The sequence below is a fragment of the Trypanosoma equiperdum genome (genome assembly GCF_001457755.1).
Source record: "Trypanosoma equiperdum strain OVI genome assembly, contig: ctg_1057, whole genome shotgun sequence".
Lineage (NCBI taxonomy): Eukaryota > Euglenozoa > Kinetoplastea > Trypanosomatida > Trypanosomatidae > Trypanosoma > Trypanosoma equiperdum.
Window position 1 is genome coordinate 2,644 of NW_027123013.1, and position 24,224 is coordinate 26,867.

Here is a 24,224-nt window from a genome sequence, read left to right on the forward strand (position 1 = left end):
AACAGCCTACGCACATGCAAACATGCCGTCAGCGATGCCTCGACTTTCCTGGGAAGGCGTCATCCCTTACCTTCCCGCCTGTACGAATCCTCGTGAACCCCGCTGCCGGCAGCGGGTGGCCGGAGTCCTTCCCTCGTGGTGCCGGCCGTTCGAACTTCGTTCCGCGCTCTAGCACTTCTCATTGCAAGGGGAATGCACAGGGAAGCAGTATTTTCACGGGAGGAAACGTCGTTCTGATCAGGCTTCGCCGCCACAAAGCGTGGGTACTGGCAACGTCTTGCTGGGACGCCCCTTTTCACTTTTCGGCCCCTGGGCACGTGCCAGCGTGCTATCAGCAGGATCGCCCGCGCCATGATACTGCTGTGCGGGTTATGTGTGTGCGTGTGTCGGGGGGGGGGAGTTAGTTTTCGATTTCCCCCCGCCGCCACTGTCTGCGGTCATCTGCGCCATCTTCTTTGTAATCCTGTGGAAGCGTTTGCCCACTCGTTGCTGCCGACGTGGGTGAGTGCATGGGGTGTTTTGCGGTTGCCCATGTCTGGCTACCGAGGAGGTCCGATGTTTTCCTCTTTGTGCTTCGTTACCCTTTTCTGCCGCGTTGGGTCGATCCATGCACACGAGGGGGGAGGGGCGGGTTCGCTTTCTCCGGCGTCCACCGGATGCGACTGGCAACCTTGCTGGGCCCCGGCAATCACATGTTGTCTGAGCCGGTGGTGCCCTTTTTTTTCTGGGTTGTGGCGTATTCTCTTCTCAGTGTTTGGCGCGTGCCCCTTTATTCCCCGTCGCGGGCATTTGCCTCTATTCCCACTTTTCTGAGGAAGCTCTATCGATGAAGGCGTTTCCAAGAGTTATTTACTGCACTACCGTTCGGGAACTTTTACTCGGGATTTTCTGTTTGCTTCGTCTGTCGTCGGGGCCCCGCGTTTGTATACGCTAAACGATTTGTTTTCACAATGCGGATTTCTTTATTTGTTACGATTACTGGCTGACAACGTGGTTCTTCTCTGTCTGTGTCGATTCAGTTGACGTCATTTTGTGGCAGGGTACATTGTAAGAAAGGCTGCAGCTTCACCCCCTTTAAAAGTCTCTTTTAGTGCTTCTGTAGTCTGGGAGAGTTGACTTTCAGAGGGCCGTCAGTTCCTTTACGTGGAGCGAAAATGCGATGCACGCATGTTCGCTTTTTTGGGAGTAGTGGCGTTGGACCGTTTGGATCTTGGTTTGTGCGGATTTTTGGTTCCGATGTTGTGAGGAAAGGATCCATGAGCTTGGGAAAGCTTTCGTTGTCGAATGGCGGTACCAACTTAAGGAAGTTCGGCTTCGATACATCGGGTGATGCTCCTGACAGGAGTTTTAAGCGCGATAGCGGAGCCGGTCCGTTTGAAAGGAGCGGTGGAGGCGGAGGCCCCTTTGGAGGATCATTGGGAGGACTATTCGATCGAGCATTAGAATGGTGTAGCGAATCACATGCACGCGACATCGCACGCCGGGAGGGGATTGACGTTAGAGACATACGTTTCGAAAAAACCCCCGAGGGGGGCGTTAAGGTGATGGTTGATGCACCGAATGCAACGATTAAACAGATAGAACAGCTAGGAGAAAAGGTGATGGATGAGTGTCCGGTGGCCCGGTTCAGGAAGACGCAGGTTACCTCGCCGCAACAAAAGGTGGAATGGATACGCATTCCTGATCGTTACGATCGTTAGTGGTACTTCGGTGTCAGTGTTGGTTGGGTTATCTCTTTTACCCTCACATGTGAAAAATAACTGTGTCCCTTATTTTTCACATGTGAGGGTAAAAGCCTCGTGAAAGGTGAATCTGGTAGGTGCTTGTGTTGCACGCAGAAAAATAATAATGAAAACATCAAAACGTCCACGTGTACTCACTTATGATGGCCAGTAAGGGTCAATGTTTTTGTCTACACTTATTTCCTTTCTTTCTCGTATTCCAAGTGTGCACAAACATATACGTATCTGAAAGGCCCATGGCTCGTACTTTCGTCGTTTTCGATAAGGACGGTAAGCCAGCGGAGCGACCGGACGAGTATTTCCCGCTGGTGCAAATGGATAAGGAAGAATTTGTAAATAGGCGCCGAGGGCATGTTGCAGACGAAAACCTTTTTGCCGTTGATGGGGATTTAATCCTCAGTCACCTGATTATGGGTACACAGATAATGTACGACGCCGAGAAAAACGCAGTACATTCCTGCGACACCGGAGAGTCTGAAGCAGATGGCTCGATTCCGATATCAGTGCGAGTGCTTTCAGACGAGTTTGTGGTGCGACACGAGTCGCAACCCGACTGCCTGGCCTGGGGTTCGGAGGCACCATCTGTTTACGCAGGTTAGCAACTCTCTAATCTTTTCCCTCCTTGCACATATGTACTAGGAGCAAACATACCTTTGGTAGTTTGTGATTATTGCCGCTGCTGTCGTTTTGGTTGTTGCGGTAGTCGAGCCAATGTGATGCTGTTCATGCGTTATGGTTGTATGTTTTTATCTACTTTTCGAGCTTTCCTATTAATATATCACTGTTCCTGCTCAACTCGTTTTCTCCCTTGCGCTGAACGCTTAGTGTGAACAGAGAGCAACACAAAAAGTACCTATGGCGACTGGTCGACTAAAAAACGGTGAGGAGCGTATCGTCGGTATCATTGGGGACGAGGACACTGTAACTGGCTTTCTTCTGGCAGGAATAGGAGACAATAGACCTGTCGAAGCTCAGGCAACAGGGGATAGAAAAGCCGTTGCACAGCCCAACTACGCTGTTATTACTCCGTCAACTCCACTGGCAGATATCGAAGATGCATTTACAAATATGACTGCAAATCCGTCAATTGGCGTAATTATCATTTGCCAGCATATCGCCAACGAAATCCGTCACCTAATGGAGGGGTTCACCGATCACATTCCTTGCATTCTGGAAATACCGAGCAAGGGAGGTGTTTACGATGCCAGCAAGGATCAGGTACTGGTGAAAATCAACAGAGCACTCGGCTGCCAGTAAAAATTGCTTATTCATCTCTCCCTTTTTTCTAGGTTTAATTATCACATCAAATTACTTTTTTTGTAACAAAATTGATTGAAGTCGACTTCGTATTGTACTGTCTATGCGATGAGATCACACCTTTGTTTTTGACGTCAACCCTTATTTCCAATAGCAAGCTCATATATTTTGTTGAAAGCAGAAAAAAAATATTTGTGACAAATTACCTTTTAAAGAGAGAAAGAATACTACTAAGGAAAGAGGAAGGACGAGGCAAACTTTCCGCAACGATGAGCAATTACTTGGATGATTTGCGCATGCATCTGGCGGCAAGTCCTGCGTCCGGGGGTTCAGCAAGTATTGCCGTCGGTTCATTCAATATACCTTATGAGGTCACACGGAGGCTAAAGGGGGTGGGAGCAGATGCCGACACAACACTTACTTCTTGCGCTTCTTGGACTCAGTTACAGAAGCTGTATGAGCAATATGGCGACGAACCTATCAAGAAGCATTTCGAAACTGACAGTGAGAGGGGTCAAAGGTATTCTGTAAAGGTGAGTTTGGGGAGCAAAGATGAAAACTTTTTATTTTTGGATTACTCCAAGTCGCACATTAACGATGAAATAAAGTGCGCTCTTCTGAGGCTGGCCGAGGAACGGGGCATCCGTCAGTTTGTGCAATCCGTTTTCAGAGGTGAGAGGGTAAACACGACAGAGAACCGCCCAGTCCTTCACATTGCTCTGCGAAATCGTTCCAATCGACCTATTTATGTTGACGGAAAGGATGTAATGCCGGCTGTAAACAAGGTTCTTGACCAAATGAGAAGCTTTTCCGAGAAGGTGAGGACTGGGGAGTGGAAGGGCCATACCGGCAAGGCCATCCGACACGTTGTAAACATTGGCATCGGAGGCAGTGACTTGGGACCCGTTATGGCAACGGAGGCACTGAAGCCGTTTTCTCAGAGGGATCTTTCCCTGCACTTTGTTTCCAACGTCGATGGAACTCACATCGCCGAGGTTCTAAAGTCGATTGATATTGAAGCAACTCTTTTCATCGTCGCGAGCAAAACGTTTACGACCCAAGAAACGATCACAAACGCCCTCTCCGCCAGGCGGGCGTTGTTGGACTACCTGCGGTCGCGCGGCATCGATGAGAAGGGTTCCGTTGCAAAGCACTTCGTTGCACTGTCGACAAATAATCAGAAAGTCAAGGAGTTCGGTATCGATGAGGAAAACATGTTTCAGTTTTGGGACTGGGTTGGTGGTCGGTACTCTATGTGGTCAGCTATTGGCTTGCCCATTATGATTTCAATCGGATACGAGAACTTTGTGGAACTCTTAACTGGGGCCCATGTCATCGATGAACACTTTGCCAATGCACCCCCTGAACAGAATGTTCCTCTGCTTCTTGCATTGGTGGGGGTTTGGTACATCAATTTCTTCGGCGCTGTGACCCATGCCATTCTGCCGTATGACCAATACTTGTGGAGGTTACCGGCGTACCTTCAGCAACTTGATATGGAAAGTAATGGTAAATACGTTACGAGGAGCGGTAAAACAGTTTCTACCCTTACTGGCCCCATTATTTTTGGGGAAGCTGGGACGAACGGCCAACATGCATTTTATCAGCTTATCCATCAAGGGACTAATCTCATTCCGTGCGATTTCATCGGTGCGATTCAGAGCCAAAATAAAATCGGTGACCACCACAAGATTTTTATGAGCAACTTCTTCGCCCAAACTGAAGCGCTGATGATAGGCAAGTCTCCCAGTGAGGTTCGTCGTGAATTGGAGGCAGCGGGAGAGAGGTCTGCTGAAAAAATAAATGCACTTCTCCCTCACAAAACTTTTATTGGAGGCCGACCAAGCAACACTTTGCTGATTAAGTCCCTAACGCCGCGCGCATTGGGTGCAATCATCGCTATGTACGAACACAAGGTTCTCGTTCAGGGTGCCATATGGGGTATTGACAGTTATGATCAGTGGGGTGTTGAGCTGGGGAAGGTGCTAGCCAAGTCTATTCTTCCTCAGTTGAGGCCAGGTATGAGGGTGAATAATCACGACTCATCCACCAACGGTCTAATCAATATGTTTAATGAATTGTCGCACCTTTGAACAACCGACTGAAGAAAAATATTTATGTTGACTAATAGTTCATCAACTGACTTGGGGTTAATTTTTTTTCCATTTGCTCCCCCTCTCTTTAAATCCTATTTTAACAAAAACGACGCAGACGATCAGTGAGCTACTCGACGCAGCAAAAACTTCCCTACTGCTTCCGTTCTTTCGAAGGGAAATATATTGAATGCTTGCGCTGAGTATCTTCATATATTTTCTTTTCACTTATTTTCCTTTATAAAATTTCGTTCCCACCTCTTATTGATGACCTTTTCCATCTCTGGATGGGATCGTTCTTGGTGTTGGGTCTGTTAGCTGTTGTTCATGTGTGACACTTTTTTTTTTTTTGAATGTTGAAGTTTGCACGGAATTTGGTGGTACTCATCATCAAACTGGGTCGCGAGTCGTTGCCACTTTGTTTGTTTGTTTTCTTTTCCTTTTTTTTGCGGTTTCAAATTTACAATTATCATAACATGGAAGGTACATGTCTCATGGCTCACGCCACCAGTGTGAGATGTGGCGACAACGATGATTTGTTAGTACCTACTGGGGATCCACCGGCTCCGTATCAATCGCCCTCCGGTGGACGGAGTTACTACCCCACGAGGCTATTTAAGCGTGGTACACATTCGCTGCGGAAAGCCCCTGATGAGAGGGAACACGCCCAATTAGGTGCGCATCACTGTGCGACTATTAATAGTAGGAAGAAAGTGGGCATCAGCGGCCAGCAGAGGTCGCGTGGAGTTAGTGGCCACTTACGGTTGGGTGCCGCAGCTGCTCCTCTATTGGGTCGGTACAGACCACATGAGTCAGCTCAGAAAAAGAGTAACACCGAGACGTTTGCTGAACAACGCTCCTCTAGGTCTTACAGTGCTTTAGGTCAGTCGCGCGGTAGTTTGTCGCAAGACCAGGGGGTCTTTGGCAACGCTGAGGGAGCTTCACATCGAGCCATGGGGGAGAATCGAGGAAAATCTAACGACCTCCCTAACACGCCCACGGTTCTGATGCCGAGGGCGGAACGGGGATGCATGCAACGCAATGGTGGGATTCCGACGGCGAGCAGCAAGGCGGCAAAGGGACCTGATTCATTTGCTGATAACAAGCAGTTGGGAACGTATACCAAAAGTGAGTATGCGCCCCCCGCTTTGTCCTGTGCGGATGCCGCCTGCATTCATGGACGTGATGGAATATTAGACTACATCAGCATGTGTCATAGACTCCGTGGGTGCCATGACGAGCTCCGTAATAAGGATGCTGAGCTGGATAAGTTGCGGCGATATTTGGCTTCTCTTGAGTCTGAGAACGCAGTCGTTATTTCACGGCTTGAAGCAGAGATTAAGAACATGGTAAGACAACATAAGAAAAAACTTGCTGATGTCAACGAACGCCACGAGAGAAAATTTGACAAGGTACTATCCGAAAACTTGGCGTTTCATGAGCGAGTTGTGAAAGAGGCTGAGAGTTTGAGAGCTGAGTTAAATCAGGAAAGACTAGAGCACGCACGCACTCGGTGTGAGCTCCAAGAAACACAGCACCTCTCTAATCTGTTCAAACAACAGCTAGAATGCTTTCAGGTCACAGGGATACCAGGCGAAGTGAGGCAAGCAAGTGGAAGTTTGGCCACGGAGGCTCATAGATGTCGCCCATGTGCTGACAAGAAAACATACTCTGCCGCAGTGGAGGCCCCGGCGCCAGCCTGGGAGGTAGGAGAGGAGCTTGTTGCTGAGGAAGACTGTAAGATAGATGCTGGTATCGATGAATCCAACGGAAGGCATTCACCTTTTGAAGGTCTTTTATCAACTCAAACTTGTGGTGTGCCCTTGGGCAATGATGCAGAAGCACTAAACCTGCATGAGGGCACATCTGCCGACGTTAGTGTTCCATCCTTTAACTGTTCGGCGGTATTTGAGTTAGGTGGTTCCGAGGGACCTTCATTCACGAGTGTGATTAAAGAAGGCGTGATACCCGATAGGGTGGAGATTCTTGTTGGGACCAGAAACCCTATTAAAAGGGACATCATCGAAGCTGAAGAATTGCCGCCCACCGAGAAGGTGCCACCGCCGGCTGACCAGCAAGGTGGCGCCGGAAATGCTTTGTTCGATAAACAGGGGAAGCCGACGGTGAATCCTTTTTTATTGTGCAATCGGGCGGCAGTGGAGGAACGTTACCGTCCCGTTGACGGTATGCGCCGTCCTTCTGCTCATCTCTTCGATGAATTTGTGGGACGGGAGGCGGTTCTGTGCAAGGAGTTGATGCGCGCTCTTCTTGAAAAGGAGAAGCACGTTGCGGAACTGAAATCAGCAGGTATAGCGTCACCATAGGCCACAAAAGAGAAAAGAAGCATTGCTGTGTCTGGTGTACCCTAAGTATTTCAAGCTAAAAATTGAGACAACGGGCGGTTGTTACTATATGGAAATTCTTTCTGCCGACAATACGGGGCCACATAATATATTCCTCCCTCTTTGGCTCTGTGCGATTGTTCGATATGTTCTTTAGGGTGGTGTACGTGTAGGTGTTTCACGGTGCTGTTGTGAGACGAAGTAGCCCTCCACATTTGCCTCCCACCTGCAGAGGCACTCATCATTTTTCTGCCTTCCCACTGCTGCTGCCGCATTTTGTGGTTTGGTTCGGTGTAGTTCTCTGCAATCACTGGTTGAAGTCGTTCTGTCATACAACCTTTCTTGAGCCTTTTCTTTTTACGATGGTACGGCGGACGACGCAGTTTAAAGTTTTCTTTTTAAAGTAGAAGCAGAAGCGTGCAGGAGGTTGCTTTGCCGCTAGCATTCCGCAACAAGCTAACTAAAGATTCGAGCAGCTCACTTTCAGTTTGTACGCTTGTGCGTGTTCCTACTAGAGCAAACAAGCAAGACCGGAAGGAGTAAAATGAGATCTGGGAGGAAGGCTGGTATGCGCATAAGCGCGAAGGACGCTGAAGTTATGGGGATCGAGGTGCAACCATATCACGTCATTATTGGAACCGCAGCCTTCGTTGTCTGCGTTTTGCTGCTCCATTTCTATGGCAAGCTCAGCTCCATTAGTGCTTAACACACTGCGTCTCTGCCTCGGTGCTATGCTAGGAGACTTTCTGCGTGTCACTGCTAGCAAATGAGGTTATTTTGTTTGCCTTCTATTTTTCGTCCTTCGGTCGGTTTGTGCGTTGTCGCATCCGTTGCTTCGGGTACAGACCCTATTTGCCGCGCCGATGGGGGAATGAAGGTAGAGGGGATATACGTGGGGAGGGGACAGTGGTTCTGAACAAAACTTCAGGGTAAATTAAGAACAGCGTCAAAATGCTTTAATATATTTGTTAACATGGCAATGTGCTTCTTCCGCGTTCTCTTCCATTCGTTTTGAACGGAAGACAGAGAAATATTGAGTGTGGCAATACTAATGAAAGGGGCGGCTTTGCAGACTTCTTCGTTACGACGCGCCGGTGTCTGTTAGGTGCATGCAAACTTGGCTAAGCGCGTAGTTTCGGGAACCACGAGTCGTGCGTAGGTGTGATTGTGCGTACATTTCCCCGTTTGTGTTTTCAAGTGTGTTCACAAAACGGACGCTGGCCCCGCAGTCGTGTACAGGAGGAAGAGCCTCCTTTTTTTAAAAGAAAAGAATGGGAAAGAAGAGAATGGCGTCCGGTGTCTGCAAGGGTCGCAAGGTCCGCGAGCAACGGTCAAAACAATCGATGTGAAAGGGGAGGTGGAAAAGAGAAGATTTGAAAAGAGGAAAGGTAAAAAGGGTTAGGGTAAAAAGAGTCCGTGATTGTGCTCCTTTCGCTTTCGTACTGGTTACATTAGGTATCCTACGCAGCTTTCAACCTCACACAGCACTTTTGGGATGGCGTCATACTGACATGCGTTAGTGCGGCGTCGGCATCAACTCACGCTTATCTATCTAATGGTATGCCCGTGAAACCGCACTTCTATACTACATGTTTGTTGTTCGCAATAGTGCTGGAGGTGCTAGAATACCTGTTAGCAATAGGAAGTTGTGAGTTTTGAAGCACATTTAGTGCGCAAGAAGGGGGGAGCAATACTCGCTCTTGCCTTTTCACTATAGGCATACCAGCGTGCCACCATAATAGAGGCCCAGAGCAAACGTATTCATAACGCACTTGACCACGGTGGACGGAGTCACCAGACTGGTGCCGCTGAGTTACGGCGAACGTGCGAATCATTGAGGTGAGTGGGAGGCTCTGCGAAGCCAAAAATACTCTCTTCCCTCTCCCCCCTTTTTTTAAAAGAGGGAGGCCATCCGACACGTAGGCAGTCTTGACCACAAGCAACTGCACCTAAGTTGCTTTTACCTTTTTTTTCTTGTGGAGCCCATGGCGTCAAACCAACAGGACGCCAATATCGGTGTTGTGGACAGACAAACGGAGCCGAAGCGTCGAAGGCGCTCCAGCGGAACAGCGTTCAGTAGCATGGAGCTTCACAGGCGCTTCGAAGAGCATGTGGCTAAAGCGCAGCAACTCTTTTTACAGGGCAATAAGGATGGCGCAGAGCAGGAGGCAACGCTAGCGCTGCGTATTCACCCTACAGATCACCTATTCGCACTCCTTGCTGTCATAGCAGAGTCCAAAGGACAGTTCAACCGCGCAAGCGACTTGCGTCTGCTCCAGGCATTCATGGCAAATGATGCAGTGCTGTGGGAGGAGCTGCTCCATGAGTTCATGCAGGAGCGATTGTATTACAAGTCAGCGGTGTGTTTGCATCGACTAGCAGTCCTGGAGACAAGGGACAAGGTGCGCTACCGGACTCTGCAGTTGCAGTTGGCGGATCTATACATCGGGTTGGGAGAGTTCAAACGTGCTGCCCACATATTGATTTCTTTGTGGAATGGAAGCAGGTGCCGTGACTTTGAGGTATTTGCAATGCTGTCGTCTCTTTTTTTTCAACTGGGGAGGTGGAATTCCCTGCATCGCCTTATTGAATCAAGTCTTAAGAGTACTTTCCGCCCTGTAGTGTGCACGATGGAAGGTGGTGAAAAGCCACCCGATGCTCCGTCCTCACGCCTCGGCAGGGAGCCTTCGACCGTGGAGGGTAAGGAAGAACTGACTGCTCCTATGGCCAGGCGAAGGGTGCCCAGGCGTGTCCGTTTTTTTGGTGTCGACGATAACGACGAGTGCGATAATGACACTGACAGTGTTGTGAAGCGAGCGGAGGGGATTCAGCAAGCGGGATCGTTGTCACAACCCACGCCAACGGTGGACAATACTTGTTTGGCTGAAGCTCTGTGTGAGGGAGATGATTTTGATTTCACTAGTGAAGGGTGTGACTCTCAAAGTGTTCATGGCATCCGTTCGGGTGCTTGCGCGACACCCTCAGCAGTAATTCATTCGATGTATGGTGACAGTGTGAAGTTTCGTACGGCGACGGACAAAAAAAACTTTCTTACGCTTGTAAACGTCCATGCTGAACTGTTAAATGAGGAGGGCAATTTTCCTGACACTGTACGACTGGTGGAATTTGCTGCAGGGTGCCTCAATGTGTCCCTGCTGGAGCTTCATCCTGATTTGCTTGTTCGTCTCGGGGTAGCGTACGCTTTTTTGGGGGGAATGGAGCAGCAGTGCCGTGAAGTATTTCACCACCTCGTTGACACCTGTCCGATGGCTGAATATGGCGATGTTCTGTACGACGCTGCCAATGCGCTCCAGCAAGTAGGGTTGCATACGGAGGCACGAATGCTCTTTCAGACAGTCCGCCGTTACCACGAATTTCGTATGAAGGGCAGTAATGGCAACGCTGATGATGGTAACAATCTGGATGATGAAGAGAAGACGGAGGTGAAGACGGTTTTTGTTGCGGCCCTCTTCGCCGAGAGCCAATGTGAAGCTTCGTTGGGAAACATCGAGGTCGCATGCGATAACCTCTGCCGAGTGCTTGAGGTAGACCCTCACCACCTCCAATCCCGTCTGGCTCTGGGTCGGTTGTGCATGTACGACATGAATGACACCGAGCGGGCTATTGAAGTTCTCACCCCACGCGAGAGTGAACCTCCCCTTGAACGTATTCAGCTTGCTGCAGAGCTGGTTCGTGTGTTTGCTCGGTCGAAGAAGTACGTGGAGGCTATCGCGCTCGGCGTCTCCGTGTTTGAGCTCATTATGTCTAGCCAGTATGAGGGTGACGCGGACTCTGTTGCTCCAGGTTCAACCAGGCGCAGCACGGCTCCCCTGTCGATGCCTACCCTTTCCCCCGCCAGCTCCGCGATAATTCCCCCGTCAGCTATATCTGACATCGTTAATGGCCCCCGGCTGTCGAGCTCCGCTGATTTGTCCAGTACTCGACTTTCACATGCGCTTGCTACATCTATACGCGCATCGAGTGTCGCTTTTCGGATCAACTTAGCACGGCGAGGTGGTACGCCGCTGACGGCATCGGTATATGGGGCTTCTGCGGCGGCGTCGACGGTGGCTGGCTGGTCGCACGGGGACGAGGAGACTGGTCAGAAAGATAGCTCAACTATATTTCGCTTTAATCGAACTCTTAAGCCGGTGGGGTGCCTTCGGCCCGTGAATAAGGGTACCTGCAACCGGAAGTGCCCTAGAGCTGCGGACGAGGGGGACGTGGATACTGAGGATGACTGTCGGCGGGCCAGAAAACGTCGACGCGAAGAGGAAGTTGCACAACGAGATGTGCGGTCCTTTTGGAAGGAACACGCTGACTCCGACACGGACAACTGTGGGGAACCTTCTAACCAGGAGAATGAAACAGAGCATCAAATGGAGCAGGGTGGTGCGCATTTGTCCACTGATAAAAAATCTGAGAACGAGGATGAAGGCCCTTGCATCGATGATGGTAGTGATGACGGCGATGCCACCAGGTTTGAGTTGCCCTCCTTAGAAGAGGTCAGTAAACAGTTTGGCGATTCTTACATGCAGGAGCTCTTTATGCAGGCCTCAAGCAATGAGGCAATGACTTCTGCGGGACATATGCCGGCCTCCAATGTTGGGGGGACGATAGCTCTAGACAATGTACTAGGCGATGACACTGAAGCAGGCTTGGGACAGGCGGCGGCACCGTTGCGCGTGACGATGCGCGACGCGTTAAAGGTGCTGGGTTGTGCCGGGTTTATTGAACTCGCTGTTACCGTCGTTGATTGCTACGGGGCAATTGGGAAATTTACGGAGGCGAAGGAGTTCGCCTTCGTTGTGCTAATTGGCTGCCAGCGCACAAGCATTTTTCGTCACCTAGTCACAATGGAGCGCCCCCTTCGTTGGGCCGTTCTGCGTGCTGCTCTTGCATCGGGAGAGTGTGAAGATGCGTATCGTGTAGGAATTCGTCTCTTACAGGAACAATGCAGTGAGCAAGAGAAAGATAGGATATTGGAGTTGCTATTTGGTGTGCTCAACCGCACGGAGATGGGCTCTTCCATTCTGCTCCGCCTTGTGGCAGGGGGATACCAGGAAAATCCATCGGTGCTTGTTCTTTTGGGAAATCGCTACTTCCTCCGCCGTACATACATTCGGGCACTTAACATGTATCTCGCCGCCATGCAGAGGCGTCCCAACGATGTTCTTGTCTGCTTCCTTGTGGGTGTGTGCTTTCTGTTGGTTAGCCACCAAAAGAGAATACGTGCAAGAAACGCATGCGTGGTGTCCGCCTGGCACTATTTGTTGAGGTATCAAGGGGCTTTGCGTGACATTGGCCCTCAGCGCCAGGCCGAGGCAACGTATAACTGTGCCCGAGCCCTACAATACCTCGGGCTACACCACCTTTCCACGCCCCTGTACGAACAGGTCGCGTACGAGTACAGCGTGCCGGAACAGTGCTCCCTACCTCTACAGCGCGCTGCGCGGTTCAACTTGTATTTTACGTACCGTTGGCGCACAGGCAACTCGAGGCTGGCGCTTGATGCGTTGCAGCCCCGGTTTTGACGCTGTGCACTTTCGTTGGCGAAAAACATAAACGCGGAAGAGAACCTTTTTCATTGTTTGTTTGCTACATCGCCCTCTCTCTCTGTGTGTGTGTGTGTGGGTGGGTGGGTGGGTGTATGTGTGTGTTTGTACAGTTGCGCAACGCGTTTTTGGAAGTCGAAGGTCGTCTTGAAGGGTTTAGTGCTTGTTGGTGCCTTTTCCTTTCCTTAGTATTTGGCACTACCAAAATTTCTGGAGGTGCTGTGTTGTTCATGTATTGATTTTTTCTCTCGGATTGGAATGAGTTGTCGTTGCTGCTCCATCGCCTATGTGAACCCTCTCCCGATATTTTCTCTTATCCCTGTCCCACATATTGGTTATCGCCTTGTGCACGTAGAAAGTGTATAGTGAGGCCCTTCTCCGAAACGCAGGAGGGGAGTTGCCGCGTACCAACGTTCAGGAAGCTAACTTCAAAAGAAATTTTGGCACGCGCTCCCCGTATTTTTTTTGTTTTTTTGCAAGGGGAAACAAAGTGCTGGAGCTCAGGTTATTGGAGTCCAATCACCTGTGAACACGAAGGTGCTCGGGGGGAATTTAGAGTGTCCTGGAAGCAGTGAAAAAGGGGGCAGGGAACGAGACAAATCCAAAAGGCGGAAGGCTCACACTAAACAAGTGGTGTGGACGATTGTAGAGTTCGCCTCGCGTTAGCCCTTGCAACCGTCGGCAGTTTCAGTTGGGTATTTCTTTGTAGGGCTTAAGTTTACTAAGAGGATACACATATATATCGTATTGGTAGTGCTGAAGCGCATAGACCAGTGACACGGTGTTGTAATAGCGGGGCTTTTGGTACGCGCTCGTCTGTGTGGAAGCAGCTACGGTAGTGGCGGCAAGTGGGGTGGGGGTTTTTTATGTCCGATGATTCTGCAACGGGGAACCTGGGGTCCCCAACACGGTTGGGAGGCAGTTCGAGCCCTCCAGCCTTCTCGGTTTCGTGCGATAATGGCGTGTCTGATACGCGGTTGGCTTCCTCAGGACGATGCAACATTGACCCCAGTCGCTCAGCCGCCATTGAGCGTTTTCTTCTTGGTGCCCAAACAACTACTGCGCCACCTCTTGGGGGTGGACTCGCAACTTCTGTCGCAAGCACTTCGGCGCCGGGAGGTGACTACATTCGGGGGCCACAGAGTGCTGTTGACAACGTAAGCTTTGTTTCTGTGAAGCACCCAGAGAGCGCTGATGCGCCACTCTCTGAGCCTAAGCCTGCGGCTTCTCCCAAAAATACTTTTACTGTGGCGAAGTCCAGCGGCACCGTAGTTGGCCGTAGTTCGAGATTGGGAGAAAAGAGTTTGGAGCCGTCAGCGGGCGCAGAAGCAAAAATTAAGTCTCCGAAGGAAATTCCTCCGGAGGCAGAACCACGTGGACGTACTCCCCCGTCAAGGGGAAGGGTGAAGTTGGTGCTTGACACACCAGTGCAGCTCAGATCCCCAGTGTCGGAAAGGTCACCTACGCCACCTGTAGAGGTTAGATCGGCGTTGGCGCAACCGCGGACAACGACATTAACGAAGTGCAGTTCCGTGGGTCGACCAGCAGCAGTCTTCTATGGTTCACCAGATGGTACAAGAAAGTGCGGGATCAAGCGTACAAAATCATTAGGTGATCTTAGCCAGGCGCTCTTGAGAGGTGATAGGGCCGCGGACGTATCCGAATGGTTGGCGGAGTGTTCGTCGCATCGAAGGGCAGATAGATCAGCTGCAAGTGTGGCCGGATCTGGCGTGTACCAACGTGGCTCTGGGTTTTCGGAATTCGTGTCTTTGGGCCCCGTCACCGCAAGATCAGACCGTGGCGGGAAATCAGGAGTGCGAACTCAACTCAGAGCTGTGGACCGTGTCCGGCGCGGTGAGGATCTTAGTAGGGCAGATGCGCACTTTGATCCTTCGCCAGGGTTGGGCAGGGGTGGCAGGCATGAATGGCAGAGGGGTGGATTTGCGCGCGGCCGATTCGCCGAGGATAGGGCGTACGGACATGTAGGGCCGGGTTCCCCGGGATTGCAATCGCACGCCAGCGCACCACAACTTCCTTACTTCGGTGGTATGCGCGGTGCCGAACGTGATATGGATACATCAATTGGGGGTCGTTCGCTTGGGGCTCCTTCGGTTCATGGTGCGATGTCCGACCAGTTTGTTGGGCAACACATACGGGTGAGGGCGACAAGTGTGACACGCGCTGCCCGTCCGGAATCACCTACGACGGCATTCACTCCCGGCACTCAGGGCTCTGGGTTTGCTTCTCCCGGTGTAGGTGGAAAAGGTTCCCAGCCAAGTCCAAGTCACGTTGCTGCTTCCAACTTGGGACAAGCACATCCACCTGTGGGGCAAGCCACGCATGCGGAAAGGATGTTTATGTCACTTATCGCAGATCGAAGCCGTGAAAGGCGTCAGCATTTCCAACGAACACCGAGCACCTTTTCCCTCCCCGTCAACTGTTCGACGGATGTGTCGCCTGTTAGGGATTTGTCTTCGCCAGGGTCATTTCAAAGCCCGAGTGTCTGTCACGGTGCCAGTGGTGGTGGTGTTGGTGGCGGTGGAAAAGGTGGTGACGGTAGCGGCGGCGGTGGTGGAAAAGGTGGCGGTGGCGGCGGAGATCGCGGCGGCAATAAGAAGGGTGGTCGCGCGGGAAAGGTCGCTTCATCAGCGGGCGACGAAGAGGAGAATGAGGAGCGTCAATACAAGGAGAGGAGTTGTACCGCTCTTCACTCCATTCCTTGGGACCAGCGAGCTTTCCTCCCCGTAGGTGGATTTGGCATGAAACGGTTCAGCATCTTCTCAGCACCCCTCTTCTGGGAAAAGTTGGATTGGACTGTCCGCGCATCGCTCTTCACGGTGTTACCGTTAATGATTCTTACCCTTGAGCCGAAAACTGAGCACATATTTCCCATGCCGTCGTCCGTGGCTTTCTTGGCTTTTTGGATATCGATGCCAACATTTGGCTCGGGTCTGCGCGAATTCATTATTGCTCTTAAGGGTTATGCATTGAGTCTCCTTCTACTACTATTCGTTGTACTGGTAGATCCGCAATCCACTTGGTTAATTCTCCTGCTGTTGTTTATATTTGTCCTCTCTACAGCGTTTTTTGCGGAGGAGCTGAAGAAAACCTGTGCCTACTGCCTCACGGTTTTCCTGATGGAGCGGCAGGCCAAACCTGCTGAAACGGGGATCGAGTTCGTAAAGGACTACTTCATCACGCTTCTTATTGCGCTCGCATTCGGTCTTGCTGCCTTCTTTATTCCAAGCATCCGTTGGTCCAGTGACTTGGCTAAAGCAAAAGTGTCATTTTTGGGTAACTCTCTCAGCATATTTGTTCAAGGGACGTGCTCCAGTTTCTGGACCCGTTCCCCACTTGAGCGCGAGTTGCATATTCTGCGCCTGCGGCAGTTGCAATTCACGGCAAAGAAGGCCGCGGACAAAGCAAGGGAGTTCCTAGAGGAGGCTGATTACGAACCGCACACCGGTCACCAGATGGAAGGGATCAAGCAACGTTTGGACTTTTTCACCAACATGCACGGTATTCTCTCATCCATGGTGCAGGTGGTGGAACTTGTCAACGACGACCCCGGCCGTATTGAGACCCCTGTTTGCATTTCCTTTGGGGAGGCCATTGAGGAAGATTTGGCTATCATTTCTTCGGCTATGGATAGCACCATTCTTAAGATATCAGACTTTAAGAATGGCGTGAACGAGGAGGACATTCATCTCTTTTGTGAGGCACGAGAACGATTTCAAGATCGTCTCGCAGAGGTGCGCCAACAAGTAATCCTCAACAATGAGATGTACGAGACAGGTGAGTCAGATGTTCTCTTGGGGTTCTTCATGTTCAGTGTAGACGAACTCTGTGAGGTGATTAGTAGTTTCAACCCCAGCATAGAAGCCAAGAGCCGGTTTCTATCGTTGTCCCGGGAGTTTTTGAGCAGTTTCAAGAGCCCGTATGAAGCATTGCGTAGACTTGTGATGACCATCATTCACCGGCGCACTATTACAAGGCGGGCAAAGGAGGCGATCAAACTTGCGCTCTGCATGACGTTGCCATCCATCTTTCAAGTGTACGCCCTCGATAACAATGCCACGAGTCCCGTCGCCGGGGCGGCCATCATTGCATTTGTTTACAGCTCAACGGGTGCACAAAGTTTTACTTACGCGGTAAATCGGGTACTTGGCACGGTGCTTGGTTCGTTGTGTGCACTAATTGCCGTTCAGGTTGCCGACGGGAGACGGTTGGTTCTGTATGTCGCCGTCGCGATCATTTCCTTTCTGGGGGCGTACGTACAAACAAGCAAGGAATACTACGCCGCGGGTAATGCTATATGCAACAGCGTCATTTCTGTAATAACGCAGTATAAGAACTCTGAAGCCGCCATGGTACGTATCCAACAGAATCTCTTTGCCATCATCATATACTTCTGCATTACGATGGTGCTGTGGCCGATGCGAGCACGTAACAAGGTGTATATGTCCTTTGACATTAGCCTCCGCTGTTTTCGTGAAGCCACATGTCGTCTGCTGCGCAACCTTGACATGCCGGAGGACGTGAATGAGGTAGACGCCACCACAACGGAGGCGCTGGCACAGTGGAACAAAAAAATATCCCGTCAGGCTTTTTTTCTTCCCGGCGCCGCAACGGAGCCAACGTTAGTCGGCGCAAGCTTTCCGGAGCCAGCGTGGAGCCGACTTATCGATGTGCAGTGGAAGTTATGGGCCATTGTGTCTATGATGCGTTTCGCTTACGTTACTTTCATGGCCAGCAAGGTTGATGATGAAACGGAGCTTTCTGTACATTGGGTCGTCCTTCGTCGTATCTCTCCGTTTGCAAAGGATATGTGCGACCTACTCTACGCCACAGTGGATCTTTGTTTGCTCATACTGAACAAAACAGCGATAGTGCCGTCCGCTCATCTCACGCGGTTGCGGCACGGCATGTTGGACGCGGAGCACAGCATTGTCGAAACGTACATTCAGACCCTTGCGCACAAAATCGCTGGAGATGGGGGATCGGCTAATAACAGCTGTAGTGATATGGGAAGTGGACCAGGTGGTGGCAGCGATGGGGTAAGCAGCCATCTGGACATGCATTCCCCGCGTGGCGTTAGCCATCCGGACAGTGGAGTTGCCCAACGGCGTAGGAAGCCAAGGGTAACTGATGGTTATTTTGTGTATAACGTCACAGAGGAGGAAGAGGAGTTGATGCGGACTTTTAGAAACCGGACGTGTAACGCGCGGCAGCTGACGCAAACATGTGACAACGATTCTCATGGTGGTCGGAGCGATAACGGGAGCGATGGTGATGGGGGAAGAAAGCCCGGCCATCGGAAGGGAAGCGACTCTTCGCGTGACGTGCGAACCCCGGACAAGGACGACGGCAACGGCAGCGGGAACAAGAGTTTTGAAAAAGCTGAGGATATCGAGGAGATCACCCATGAACACGGGGAGAAAGGAGGCGTCAGGAGGGCTTTGCGGCAACTCTTGCGAAGAAGAACCACTGGACGTCCCTCTGATGCTGAAACGGACCGCAGAAAGGAGGCCTCTTCAAACGCTCCCGCTGTTGCGGCATGCCACAGTCAAACAGATGAAGCTGCAGATGTGCATAACAGCGACGATGATGTTGAACCGTTGGTGAAGGGCCCGAGGAGGGATCGGAAGAAGGAAGGTGGAGAGAGACTTTACTCTGAAAGCGAGGTGACTTTAGTTCACTCACAGAGTGATAACTCTCAGGTAGAGACCCGCGAATATACAATGGAGAAAAGCAGCAAGGCGGGAAAACAACTGGAGAAGCAATCAAAAAATGAAACGTTGCGACCCTCCGCAGCCACCGCTGCTTCTCCTGCACCAGCAGCAGATATTTGCACGCGTAGCGAGGATGGGTCAAGCAGTCATTCTGTGGGGGGTGATGGAGTATTTCCGGCGTGCTCCTTTTTTGACGCGAAGGAAAAGGAGCTTGTATTGTCGAATCGAGATATTCACAGTCTCGAGGCCTTCCTATTCGGTGTGCGAGCCCTCACCGTTCAATTGGGAGACTTGCAGAAAGCTCTGTTGGAGATGGTGCACTCGAATGAACTTGAAAAGACGATGTAACGGTGTCGGACAGCGTGCTCGAATAAGCGCACAAAGCGAGCAAGGTTGGAAGCCGGCTGGTGATGGCTAAGGGTGAAGGGTCTCAAAAAGCGTTTTGGTATGAACATCGTCCACCTTGAGGGGCATGCGCACGGTTGGTTAATTGGGTAAAACGGAGAGAGTAAAGACGATACAAAAATACTCTAAACACAGTTCGCGCTTGTGCGCAGAAATTGAGAGGAGGGGTGTGCGCGCATGTCACTAGGGGTCGAGAGGCGAGGAGGGAGTCGTTCGGTCGATCGAAGGCAAAGCGATGCCACCAGTGGCGTTGTCGCGCAGAAGCGTGGCGTATATACGTACATATATATTTGCGTCTCGACAGTGGAATGTCGGACGACTGTGGTGTCCTGTACGTCCGCCTTTACCACTGACTGTTATTGTTGTGGGTGCCGGTTGAGTCTTGAGCGTGGCGCGTTTCTCTGTTTTGGTGCAGCTCTTTCTGTGCATGGTGTCCCTTTATTGCCACCCCCACCCACTGTTTACATTTGTGTCGTAACGAGAGGTGGTCTGTTAAGGGGGACGGGAAGATCTTGTTTTTCTTTCCCTTCCCTCTTTGTTGCCAATCTTCCTTCCTATCGCTGCCCTATTTTACTTTACCTGCGTCCGCATGCCGCCATTAATTATGAATTATTTTCACTTCCCCCTTCCTTTTGCTGCTTCCAGCTCCCGTGTGCCGTCTGACAAAGGGGGGGGGGTGCTCTCGTGTGGTTATTTTACATCGTTCTGTTTCGTCCCCCTTTCCCGTTCGCTTGAGGGCTTACTTCCCGTCTTTCGTTACTTTCCTTTCGTTTCAGGCCACATTGATGGGATGTCCGTAATGTTATCAGGGGCTGGGGGCGGTTTCAGTGTAGCACCTTTCCCGATCACATTGCTTTTGTTTCTCGGTATTGCGAATCCTTTCGAGGTTTCTTTCCTCATTACTCCTGTGGGTATTCCATATCTCTAGTTGTTGACGCTTTTTCTTTATCTTTTCCCTATATCTTTTGTTGTTCCTATCTGTTTCGCCTTGAGTAGCGCTGTGGAATATTCGCGGGCATGCGCTATCTGGAGTGTTTATGGCCCACATGGCTTCACAGCATTTGTGCCTGTGTTGCGTTTTTTTTTGTGGTAGGCTTGACCGCTGTGGATTGCGATGTTTAAGATACTCTTTCGTTCGCAAGTGTTTTTCCTCATCTTTTTTTTTGCCGTGTAGCCGCTTTTTTTTTCTTTTTCACTGCCTGTTTGTGCGACCAGATGTTGGTTGATGTTCATGTTTCATTTACCTTCTTTTCTCGTTGGCGTTTGCTTCTCTTTGTATGTTTTCGTTCCGAGGAAGCGGGGAGCTGCGTTTTTTTTTTCAGCTGCTCACCGTGGTGTCCGTGAAGAGCGGATAAGGGGAAATCGAACCGTGTGGTGATAACAGCTGACACCAGAAACAGGAAGAAGGAGGTTGAATAACGGCTGAAGCCCGGTAGTCCCTACTGTTACTACACAATAGAGCCTTCAGGGAGGGGGGGGGACGAAAAGTGCAAGAAACAAACAGACGTGTGACAGCCATGCATCAGCAAGACCCCACCGCTGGCAACAACAGTGGTCGGGGCTTCGTCACTGTGGCAGAGGCATTGGACCGTGCTATGAAGCAATGCATGCAGCGCGGTCTGTTCGATACTTCTACGTGGCTAGCACAGCTTGCACTTGACGCCAGTGATAGTGTGCTCCGCCAAACTCTCCGTACAAACGCGCCTGCCGTGCTTTCGCTACAGGACCCGCCTTTGGTTGGGCGAGCGCATAGGCATCACGTGGTAGCTTTGGGCCTCATGCAAAAAGGTGAATACCTGCGCTGTCATCATCACTTGAGTAATGCCCTTCGGGACTATAACTCGTGCTTCTCAGCTGGGCTGTCAGCGTCAACGCCGTCATCCTTAGCGTCGGCGGGGATCACGGCCTCGCGGACGGAGGAACCGTCAGGATCTGCAGGAGACGCGGATGGAGAAGAGGGAGCAACGGGAAGGGAGCACTTCAGCTTTCGGCGCGGCGGTGGCAGATCAACACCACCCCCCCGCCGCCAGCAGCAGCATCAACAATCGCCTTTATCAAAGAAGGCAACGGTACCTCAGGCTCCTCCTCCGCAGCTGCAGTTCCTTTGCCTGTACTCGCTTTATATGGCTGGAGAGTGTGTTAAGACCACGAGCAGTAACCCGCGGAAGACAACGAACCCGCACTTGCGCATGCTTCGGGGTTTGTTGCTTAGCGCGTTGGAGCGACAACAGCAACAGCAGCAGCATCAAGGTCCACAGTCGTCACCGACACACCCCAGTTCCTCCGCCATAAGAGGTTCATCGTCGTTGCTCTCGGTTTCATCGCGACCTTCTTCGAGGGCTGGCCCACGGTTAACCCAGACGGGGTCACGGCCTTCCCCTCCGGTAACCCCTGGTGCTGCCGCCGCTTCTGTTGGAGTGGCAGCTTACGGCGATCCCTTTTTGTGTTGGCTCCATGGCGTTGTGCTGCGCGACCTGGGAATGAAGCAGGAGAGCGCTACGTACTTCCTAGCAGCTGTGTGCAATCACCCCCTGCTTTGGTGTGTTTGGGAGGACCTCTGCACTCTCGTTAGTCGGGAAAATCAAATTGAAGAGATTGAGGCGATGGTCGGTTCGTTGGAACCGCGGTTCATGCCAGAGATATTTCTCGCCTCGGTGAAGGCTGCGCTGAATGTCTCACCCATTTCTTTTGTGCTACCCACAGCGGCACCAGGGGCAGGCCAACGAAGCGCGAGTCCACACTTTGGTGAGAGTACCACCTCGCTGCAGAGTGCCACGCAAGAATACGGTAGAAGACGCACCCATTCCCGGCGTGATGCAGATGGTAGCAGCAACAGTTGTGTCTCCCCGAGACTGGTGAACTCGTGGGAGGTACTGTTAGAACAGTTCCCCAACAACCTCTTCCTTTTGTCTAACCTTGCTGGGTACTATTATAATGTCAAGAAAGACCTGGAGAAGGCGCACAGCATATATAAGCAGCTTCACGAGGCCAGCCCGTACCGGTTAGAGTCCATGGATGACTACTCCATTGTCCTCTTCCTTCGAGGTGACCGCATAGGGCTTAGTAGTCTTGCCCAGCAGGTATATCATGTTGATCCTTTCCGTGCTGAGAGTAACTACGTTGTGGGGAACTACTACGTGCTTATGGGTGCCCACGATCGTGGTGTTCTTCATTTTCGCCGGGCTGTCGCAGCCGATCCTACGTTCATTGCCGCGTGGACACTTCTCGGCCACGCATATCTTGAGACGAAGAACAGTGCTGCGGCGGTTGAGGCTTACCGTGCTGCTGTTGACCTTGACCAACGCGATTACCGCGGGTGGTACAACTTGGGTCAGATCTATGAACTCCTTCAGTTTTACCACCATGCGCTGTATTACTACTGGCACACCACCACGCTGCGGCCGACGGACCCACGCATGTGGTCAGCTGTAGCTAACTGCCTGGACCGTGAGGGAAGAACTGGGGAGGCAATGTTGTGTCTTGAACACGCAGAGGCATGTGAAAGCCCAAAGTCCGATTTCTACCCCCCGCTCGTTCGCCGTCTTGGGCAGTATTACCTGAGCATACGTAAGGTACAACGTGCTGTAACGTATTTGGAGAAACTGCTTGCCTCAGAGGCGAAGAAGCATGAAGATGTGTTGATGGCCGTGCCACATGTTGTGACGTATTACCTTAGGCAGGCGAAGCAGCTACTAGACATCCCTGCTCGTTCTCCTAGCTACAACCCAGTTCACTACTACGGAGGAAATTCACTGACGTCAACAGTGGTAATGGAGACTGGCTGCAACGCTGGTGCTAGCGTTTATGATGATGATGGCTGTGGCGCGCCACTTTCATTTTCTGCGACCGGAACACATCGGGTGGAGTCTTTTGGTAGTGGTCCCGGTGTTAAGGCGGGTGGTAGTTTGGCTGACCAATGGCTCACCGCTGATGCTGTTGGGCGGCGAAGTATTGATGTACGTTGGGAACAGGCTGGCGCATGTTTGAGCATAACGGAGAGGCATCTGGAGAACCTCGCTGCCGCACTTGGATTCCCAACTCTACAGGCTGCGGTAGATAGCACCATGAATAGACCTTCTGACTCCAGTGTAAGTGGGGGTGATGCCATGCTCGAAGAAGGAAGGAATCGGCATGCAGCACAATTGGCCCACCACTTCCGCGAGCTGAAGAATCTGCAATATTACTTGAGAGACCAGCAACAGCAGGTAGACACGAGTGTGCGTCAGGGAGAACGAGCTTGACAACCTGTCCGGATCAAAACAGGGTGAGGTCAGGTGCGGTCGTGTCCCTCTTTTCACCCGCGTGCGTACCTTCCGGCATATTCACTCTGTTTTCCCTGCCGCTGCTTGGGTTGGTACGCGGCATCATTTAGATATGAGCAATTAACTTGTCACTTCACTTTCTGCTTTTCCCCTAATATATATATATATATGTTTCGATGCTCGGCGGCGGGGGAATGTGCAGCAGACAAAGGGGAAAATTTCTGTGTGTGTACATGCTTCGATTTGAGCAGACTGAATTTTCTCGTGACGCATTCTGATTGTCTCTGTAGTGGAAGAAGGGACGTTTTTTTTTTTTTTTTACAACAGTCCCTTGGTTGGTTAGGCCCCATCACCCATTTTAGGTGTCCTTCTTTTCTCTTTCTTGTACTTGTGGGTTGGTTTATTCACATGCATGCAACCTGTTGAGTCCTGGGTATCTTTTCTTCAAATAGAGTTGCAACCTCCTTTGAGTTTTAGTCGTCGTGTTTTGGCCAACACCATTTATCGATGAACCGCCTCTTCGGCTCGGTTGCTGCCTGCTCCTATTGCTACTGCTATTTATTTGTTATTCTTATTGCGTCTCTTCCTGTCCGTTTGAGCAGTGCATGGTTAGGTTCCCCGCCCAAACAGCAGAATGCAAGAGGGCGAGGCTTCAGCACTTTTTTTTTTTCGTGGAGGATATTTCTTTTGTGTCTTCCCCGTGAATGCTGTCTCCCCCACCACATTTCTCTTTTGCCCACTGCTTAATCGCATTTCACGGGCCCTCCAATTAAAGGGCTAGTAAAGCGCCAAGGGGTGCATGTACGTGTGTGTGTGTGTGTGCTGGAATAGAAAGG

At 51.1% G+C, this 24,224-nt stretch overlaps 9 protein-coding genes and 1 pseudogene across 10 annotated transcripts; all 10 read left to right on the plus strand.

The window, feature by feature from the left end:
• Positions 1-1,154: 1,154 nt before the first annotated feature.
• On the plus strand, positions 1,155-1,700 carry TEOVI_000588200 (uncharacterized protein; the record flags this gene model as incomplete). The annotated part of the gene is made up of 1 exon (XM_067220109.1): positions 1,155-1,700. One exon carries the CDS (start codon positions 1,155-1,157, stop codon positions 1,698-1,700), a length of 546 nt encoding a protein of 181 aa, XP_067076210.1.
• A 278-nt stretch (positions 1,701-1,978) lies between these two features.
• TEOVI_000588300 (uncharacterized protein) lies at positions 1,979-2,341 on the plus strand (the record flags this gene model as incomplete). The annotated part of the gene is made up of 1 exon (XM_067220110.1): positions 1,979-2,341. The coding sequence occupies one exon, from the start codon at positions 1,979-1,981 to the stop codon at positions 2,339-2,341; it is 363 nt and encodes a 120-aa protein (XP_067076211.1).
• Positions 2,342-2,597: 256 nt separating this feature from the next.
• TEOVI_000588400 (ATP synthase subunit, putative) lies at positions 2,598-2,999 on the plus strand (the record flags this gene model as incomplete). The annotated part of the gene is made up of 1 exon (XM_067220111.1): positions 2,598-2,999. One exon carries the CDS (start codon positions 2,598-2,600, stop codon positions 2,997-2,999), a length of 402 nt encoding a protein of 133 aa, XP_067076212.1.
• A 269-nt stretch (positions 3,000-3,268) lies between these two features.
• TEOVI_000588500 (glucose-6-phosphate isomerase, glycosomal) lies at positions 3,269-5,092 on the plus strand (the record flags this gene model as incomplete). Its single annotated transcript, XM_067220112.1, has 1 exon — positions 3,269-5,092. The coding sequence occupies one exon, from the start codon at positions 3,269-3,271 to the stop codon at positions 5,090-5,092; it is 1,824 nt and encodes a 607-aa protein (XP_067076213.1).
• Positions 5,093-5,445: 353 nt separating this feature from the next.
• Positions 5,446-7,416, plus strand: TEOVI_000588600:pseudogene (annotated as a pseudogene). The gene has a single exon. A coding segment is annotated over exon 1 (1,971 nt).
• Positions 7,417-9,419: 2,003 nt separating this feature from the next.
• On the plus strand, positions 9,420-12,968 carry TEOVI_000588700 (uncharacterized protein; the record flags this gene model as incomplete). Its single annotated transcript, XM_067220113.1, has 1 exon — positions 9,420-12,968. One exon carries the CDS (start codon positions 9,420-9,422, stop codon positions 12,966-12,968), a length of 3,549 nt encoding a protein of 1,182 aa, XP_067076214.1.
• An 887-nt stretch (positions 12,969-13,855) lies between these two features.
• TEOVI_000588800 (Fusaric acid resistance protein-like, putative) lies at positions 13,856-19,069 on the plus strand (the record flags this gene model as incomplete). The annotated part of the gene is made up of 1 exon (XM_067220114.1): positions 13,856-19,069. The coding sequence occupies one exon, from the start codon at positions 13,856-13,858 to the stop codon at positions 19,067-19,069; it is 5,214 nt and encodes a 1,737-aa protein (XP_067076215.1).
• Positions 19,070-19,303: 234 nt separating this feature from the next.
• On the plus strand, positions 19,304-19,789 carry TEOVI_000588900 (uncharacterized protein; the record flags this gene model as incomplete). The annotated part of the gene is made up of 1 exon (XM_067220115.1): positions 19,304-19,789. The coding sequence occupies one exon, from the start codon at positions 19,304-19,306 to the stop codon at positions 19,787-19,789; it is 486 nt and encodes a 161-aa protein (XP_067076216.1).
• Positions 19,790-20,643: 854 nt separating this feature from the next.
• On the plus strand, positions 20,644-23,367 carry TEOVI_000589000 (TPR repeat, putative; the record flags this gene model as incomplete). The annotated part of the gene is made up of 1 exon (XM_067220116.1): positions 20,644-23,367. One exon carries the CDS (start codon positions 20,644-20,646, stop codon positions 23,365-23,367), a length of 2,724 nt encoding a protein of 907 aa, XP_067076217.1.
• A 189-nt stretch (positions 23,368-23,556) lies between these two features.
• On the plus strand, positions 23,557-23,814 carry TEOVI_000589100 (uncharacterized protein; the record flags this gene model as incomplete). Its single annotated transcript, XM_067220117.1, has 1 exon — positions 23,557-23,814. One exon carries the CDS (start codon positions 23,557-23,559, stop codon positions 23,812-23,814), a length of 258 nt encoding a protein of 85 aa, XP_067076218.1.
• Between the last annotated feature and the right edge of the window lie 410 nt (positions 23,815-24,224).